The sequence below is a fragment of the Poecilia formosa genome, unplaced genomic scaffold (assembly GCF_000485575.1).
Source record: "Poecilia formosa unplaced genomic scaffold, Poecilia_formosa-5.1.2 Scaffold1476, whole genome shotgun sequence".
Lineage (NCBI taxonomy): Eukaryota > Metazoa > Chordata > Actinopteri > Cyprinodontiformes > Poeciliidae > Poecilia > Poecilia formosa.
In genome coordinates this window covers 3026-10148 of record NW_006801415.1, presented here as the reverse complement: position 1 = coordinate 10148, position 7123 = coordinate 3026, and the positions used below count along the sequence as shown (strand labels likewise).

Genomic DNA, 7123 nt, shown 5'->3' with positions numbered 1-7123 from the left:
CTCAAACATTTGTCAACGCAGAGTTTGGACTGAGTGTCATATATGATGGAAGTAGCACAGTTTCCATTTCTATACCCCCAAAATACAGGTAGCCTATATACTTGAGCTTAAATTTGCTGTTACATAAGTATATCATCATTGCTAATTAGACCAAATATTTATATGTATTTTGAGATAAAACTGTTTCATCTAAAATATAGAGGCTGTTTTTTTTTTTCATTTATTGCTTGTCTGTGCCATTGATATTGAAGTGTATAAACTTTGATTCAGTCTTTCTTATCTTCATCAGAGGAAATATGTGTGGACTTTGTGGAAACTTCAATGGAAATCCAAATGATGACTTCCACACCCCAAGTGGATCATCGTCCAACTCAGCAGATGTTTTTGGAGCAGCTTGGAAGATTCCTGGGAACTACACCTGTAGTGACGGCTGTGGCTCTTCATGTGCACAATGCAATGATGATCGATCGGCCAGGGCTCAGTGTGAGGTGATTCAGGCAGCTGATGGCCCCTTCAGCTTCTGCCACGAGGAGGTGGATCCAGCACCGTATTTCAGTGACTGTGTCTTTGATGTCTGTGTGTCGGGAAATCGAGGCAGTGATCTTCTGTGCAGGGCTCTAGAGACGTACGTCAGTGTCTGTCAGTCTGCTAATGTCCGAGTCTACCCTTGGAGGCAAAACACCACTTGCAGTGAGTATGGAAGGCAGTGTGCTATCAATTGAGCAAGTGTTGTCCTCAAATCTCTCAAAATGTGTCATCTACTATGTTTGAACTTGTTTTAACCAACTTGTCATCCTTTATCTTATCATGTATACAGGTATTGAGTGCCCAGCCAACAGTCATTATGAGCTGTGTGGAACAGACTGTGGCCACAGCTGTGCCAGCAGCATCGATGCTGCCTGTGACCATGTTTGCTCTGAGGGATGTTTCTGTGATGAAGGTTTTTCCAGGAGTGGATCAAACTGTGTCCCTGTGGAAAGTTGTGGCTGCCAGCATGATGGATTCTACTTTAATGTAGGTCATCTCAGGTTACTTTATTCTTCATCTATTGGCTCAAAAAGTCAGAACAACCTAAACAACAGTTCCACGGTGGCTTTGATGAACTAAAAATCATTTGAGGTGTTGAATTCGAAGGCAACAAACTCAAACATAATTCCTTTTCTGTATGACATCACAGCAAAATCAAAAACAGTCAATATATCAAGATATTATGAGCTTTTGTGTTGGCTTATCTTTGGATACAATTTCTAGGTGTCTAAAAGCGTCACGTTCACCTGTTCGAACAGTTATATATAATTAAAAAAGTTATAGGCATATCTAACAATTGTACTGTTCAGGATGATTCTACCTCAGAGAGTTTTGTTCAAAATGTCCACATGCCAAATACCCCACACCAAACTAATAAATGAATAAAACAATCCTGGTGACTGAGAGGAAAGCTGGATGAAGCTGGTGTGAGAGTCAATATCTGAAATGGATTGAGCCCTGAGCCTACAACGACTTACAGACCACTCAGAGAGGAAGGAGCCGTTGGTCAAGAAACAGCCAAAGGTGTAAATGTAGTTTCTAAATGCAATCCAACAGATAATGGACTGTTGCGCTTTACAAATAAAATGACAATATATGGTATGAATATATATTCAAATCTGCCAGAAGGTTTGAAGGTTGTGGGTTTGATTCTAGCTTCAATCCATTACATGTCAATGAGCCCATGCATCATTAGCTTTCTACCGATTTGTGACTTGGTTTATGAAAGTGTACACGATGGCGAGTATGATTGGATGAATGTGGTGATAGTATAAAGTTCTTTACATGGCCTTGAAAAGCACTGAAATTCAGTCTATTTCAACTTACCTTTTGAATTTTCTATAAATATGCAAATAGCACAAGCACATTTACTTTAATTGCACTGTAACTATTTGGGTGGTATGTCCTTTTGAAACAAAAATCAAGTAGGACAGGTTATATAAATCATCTCACACTTTTGTTTAGTACCCAGACTGGAAATGCCTTCAGTAATTAACAAAAGCCTTAACTGACAGGAAGGAGTGGAAACTTGGCTAGGGTGGATGATGAATCAGGTTCTGCATGTTGTAGTTTTACAAATATGATTTGAACTGGAGAAGAAGCATGGCAGTAGTCCATTCCTTATTACCTCAAGATTCAGTTCTTCTTAATATTGTCACATAACTTAATACTTCCACTTTTTTCTTATCTTGCAGGCTGGTGAGTCCTTTTGGACAGACGGTTGTTCCCAACGGTGTGAATGTCAAGCGCCCAATGTCCTGATCTGCAGTCCCTCATCATGCACTCCTGCACAAGAGTGCACCATCAGAGATGGCCATCTGGGCTGTTATGACGCCATGTCTACCTGTACAGTATGGGGTGACCCACATTACATCACCTTTGATGGAGCCTTGGCTCATTTTCAGGGATCATGCTCTTACATCATCACTGAGAGTTTGAGACACAACAATGAAACTCAGTACAAAGTTGTGGCCACCAACAAACACAGAGGAAACAACCTTGTTTCTTTCGTGTCATCAGTTGATATATACCTCTCAAATCCTCCAGAGAGTGTTCATGTCAGGCTCGGACCTTACAAGAGAGTGAAGGTAAGCTTTATTTTAAATGCTGGAAGAAAAACAAGTGTTGTTGTGCTAAAACCTTTGGTCTTATTCTCTGAACTCTCATCATAACAGGTAAATGGAGCTGAGGTTTCTCTTCCCACGACTGCAGGAATGTTTGGTCAGGTGATGAGGCAGGGAAGTTACATAGTGTTTGATGCTGTCGATGTTGTAGTCCAGTTTGATGGCTCTAGTACTTTACTGGTCAGGATGGGCCGCAACTACCAGAACAGAGTCAGTGGAATGTGTGGGAACTTCAATGGTGATCCCACTGACGACAAAGTTTTACCCAACGGTACTTTGGCCAAAAACGACAACCAGTTTGGCCACAGTTGGAAATCTGACACAAGCGAAGCAGGGTGAGCTCAGACTGCATTTGTCTACATTTACCTGATACATTTTCAGCAATTGCACATTTTTCTTCAAAATTCTACTGACTCTAAAATCTTTTAAATGTCCAACGACTTTTCTAGATGCGGATCCACTGATGAAAGTAGTGGCGATGGACTAAGTGACTGCCGCTTCACAGAAGAATACACAGAACTCTGCAGAGTCATCACCAACACCAGCGGCCCATTCAGTTCTTGTCACCTGCATTCTGATCCACAACCCTTTCTCACTTCCTGTGTTTATGATCTCTGTCTCTACACATCAGCCAATGGCATGCTATGTTCTGCCGTCTCTGCTTATGAGAAAACCTGCACCAATTTAGGTCTAAGCATTCCTGACTGGCGCTCTCCTTTGCGTTGTGGTATGTCTGTTTTGCTAAATATCAGGACAATGAGCTACTGATTGGTCGTATGTAATGTTTATGGTTTGAAATGTTGTTTTCTGATATATTTGATTCAGCTGAGATTGACCCCTGTGAACAGCTGGACTGTGCAGAGTATGAGTGGTGTGGTAAGAAAGACGGTCTCTACAGTTGCTTTTCTGATGAGCATCCTCCTATACACGACAATGAAAGCTTCAGTAAGGGCAACACCTTCTTAATCTTTTGTTTTACATGCTTTGAAATATTGAATTAACATTAAGAGCTGCCTCATTTCTAGGGATCATGTCTAGGGTTCCTTAATTAAAACATGGTGCGATAAGTGGTTAGATCCTAAGCATTTTCAGCCAAAGGACACTTCAACACAAACAAATTTCTACTGTGCTTCTGTTTTATATTTGTCTAATGAAATCTGTGCTTTTTGTAGGACCGCTCTACCCAATTTCTGGAAACACAACTCAACCAGCTCTCGATGGAAGCTCCCCTCGGATTGTCCTACAACAACCTTTTGTGTATTTCGGAAAACAATATAATCAGATTTATGTATGTAAAATTGGCCTCCATGTTAAATTAAAAAACACTTACTAATTTGACAGATGATGAAAAACATTTTCCCTTGTTTTCATTAGGTGAACCATAATGGACATATGACCTTTAATAATCCATGGTCTATGTACATACCTCAAAGATTTCCAATGTATTCAACCTGGGACATAATTGCTCCGTTCTGGACTGATTTTGACAACAGACAAACTGGTCTGGTCTACTATAAACAATATACAAGTGGCAACATCCTCAATCAAGCAACAGAGGACATTAATAATCACTTCCCACAATTAAACTTTACTGCAAGCTGGGTGTTTGTTGCAACTTGGCATGAAATGCCATATTGGCAACAAGAGAATTCAGTAAGTTTTCTTCTCTTTGAAATGTATGATGGGTATGCTTTTGTCTAAATACCATACAACAAAAGTAAGAAATTTATTTTTTTCAGCGAACAACAGTCCAGGCTGTCTTGATCTCTGGAGGCCAGTCCTCCTTTGTGCTGATGAACTATGGAAATATATCCCCAAACAAATGGAACATACAGGTTAGAGCACGTATAATCATGTTATACAATTTTAAATCTTATTTACTGTTCAATTCTTCACTTTAGATGCAAATACAAAGATTAGTTTAAACTATGCAGATATTAAATACAATTCTGTGTGTTTTATTATCCCAGGTTGGATACGACACAATTAATTCCCCTCACCATCTCTCTGTTCCTGGATCCTTCTCCAGTAACGCTTCAGGCAATTACTCAGTTTTCCGCCTCAACAGTAACGTCAATGTACCTGGTCGCTGGGCTTTCCGACTGGATCATGGATCAAGAGGCTGCACTTTCAATGGTAAGACTACTAGTCCTGCACCAATGGACCCCTTATCACATGGATACCTCCATTGAATGAACAAGAAATAGGATTAGTAAGGTCGTACTTCTGTTTACCATGGGAATTTAGTTGGTAATATGGAGTAAAATAACTGCAAGAGAGCATTAGGAGGATGTTTAGAACATTTTCAAAAAAGGTTTCTGAGTATTTTCTGAACTGTTGAGATGAGATTTTGAGAGAAATCTTGACTGTAAAAAAATGTTAAGCTTTGTTCTGTTTTTTGGGGGGTTTGTTATTTTTTAAGATCTACCTGTTCAACTTGGCGACTCTTTCTGGAGTGACAGCACATGTGCACAGAAGTGCACCTGCACCAACCAAGGGCTGCAATGCTCCAGCAATCCCTGCTCCTTTTCCCAAATCTGTCGGCCAGGTGCCTTTCAGTACTCCTGCCAGACGGTGCAAAGACGAACCTGCACCGTCAGCGGAGATCCACATTACTACACCTTTGACGAATCAGTGTTTCACTTTCAAGGCACATGCACTTACGTTCTGTCAGAGCAGTGTCAGAACGGACTGCCCTACTATAGAGTGGAGGGGAAGAACGAGCATCGTGGCAGCACTCGTGTTTCATGGACAAGATTGGTCAAAGTCTTTGTCCATAATGAAACTATTGAGCTTGTTAAAGGACATGAGGGTCAGGCCAAGGTAACAGGACTTTCTCACTTCCTGTAAAGCCCAGTTCACACTACACGAGTTTTTGCCCCAATTTTCCCCTTACGACAATCTTAGATTGAATGCTCAGCAATCCAAGATTGTTGCTTGCGATAATTGTAACCAATAATCCCGTAGTGTGTGGTGGGTTACAAGTGATTGGGTTCAGTCGTTAGAACGATGGGGCCGCTCCGATCTAAAATTGGACATATTCAACATGTTGGATTGTCTTGGCCCGATCATGGCAGCGAGTGTGCTTGTCCGCCAATATAGTTCGCTCACATGTGATGCAGTTTGTTTTTACAGGATTTTCTTTCTGGAATCTGAATATCAGATTATTTCTGGAATCCACACTCCTCTTGCAGTGTGGCTATATACCACATGACTGAACCCAATCAAACCAATTATATCTATGATATTCTGTTGCCTATTATGTGGTCTCAGGTATTGAAAATAGGCCTACAATTCTAAAATTGTGTAATGTGAACTGGGCTTAACATAGACTCTGACTTTTGTTTTGTCTAGTAACTACTTTATTGTTGCCATCCTTACAGGTTAATGGAAGTTTTGCAACAGCTCCATTTTCCCTCAGAAACGGCTCTATCCAGGTTTATCAGTCAGGTTTCTCTGTGATCGTCAGCACTGACTTTGGCCTGATGGTATCTTATGACATGTCTTCATATGTCCGGATCACTGTGCCCTACACTTACCAAAATAGCACATGTGGACTCTGTGGAAACTTCAACAATCACCCTGAAGATGATTTTCGAACCCGCCAAGGTCAAGTGGTGAGCTCTGATGTGGTTTTTGCCAACAGCTGGAAAGTATCCGGAGATGATGAGCCTGGCTGTGATGTTCAGTGTTCAGGTCTAGCCTGTGCCGGCTGCACAGCAGCTCAGACAGCACTGTACAGAAACTCTGCCCACTGTGGTATTCTGGAGAACAGCACAGGACCATTTGCTGGATGCCATCAACACCTCCCTCCAGGATCTTTTGTAGATAGTTGTGTGTATGATCTCTGTGTCGGCGGAGGGTATCAGCCCATTCTGTGCCAAGCCCTAAATGTCTACTCAAGTCAGTGTCAACAAAATGGGATCCAGCCACAAAGCTGGAGGCGTCCTGGCTTATGTGGTATGTCTGCCAGTCATTTGCAATTGTTTTGAAATGCAAGTGGTGTTAAATATTCAAAGTTTGAGAATAAATGTTTCTTGTATTTAGAAATCCCCTGCCCAGCCAATAGCCACTATGAGGCCCAGGGTACAGGATGTCCACCTACATGTGTCAACCCCAATTCCACCTACAACTGCCCCCTTCCTGATCAAGAGAGCTGTGTCTGCAATTCAGGCTACCTCCTGAGTGGAGGGGTCTGTGTCCCTCATGCTGACTGTGGCTGCAGCTTTGAGGGTCACTACTACCGCTCAGGAGAAACTGTCATACTGGATGCAGACTGTGGGAGGCGCTGTACATGTAGCTATGGCTCCATGACTTGCAGCTCTCACAGCTGTGGTCAACATGAGTCCTGCAGGGTGGAGGATGGAGTAAGAGGGTGCACACCAAACAGCTTTGCAACATGTTGGATCAGAGGCCCAGGATCATATCATACATTTGATGGAGTGATGTACCAGTACCCAGGAGCATGTCGC

General features: G+C 41.9%; 1 protein-coding gene across 1 annotated transcript in view; it reads left to right on the top strand.

The window, feature by feature from the left end:
- Positions 1–3166: 3166 nt before the first annotated feature.
- LOC103132893 (alpha-tectorin-like) overlaps positions 3167–7123 on the top strand; it is a gene marked incomplete at its 3' end in the record, with an annotated part of 6976 nt that continues 3019 nt past the window's right edge. The window contains exons 1-9 of the mRNA XM_007544663.2: positions 3167–3378; positions 3477–3596; positions 3824–3939; positions 4026–4304; positions 4391–4486; positions 4622–4787; positions 5074–5474; positions 6035–6611; positions 6699–7118. Of these exons, the coding sequence (XP_007544725.2) occupies positions 3291–3378; positions 3477–3596; positions 3824–3939; positions 4026–4304; positions 4391–4486; positions 4622–4787; positions 5074–5474; positions 6035–6611; positions 6699–7118 (2263 nt within the window). The remainder of the gene's footprint in view (positions 3379–3476; positions 3597–3823; positions 3940–4025; positions 4305–4390; positions 4487–4621; positions 4788–5073; positions 5475–6034; positions 6612–6698; positions 7119–7123) is intronic.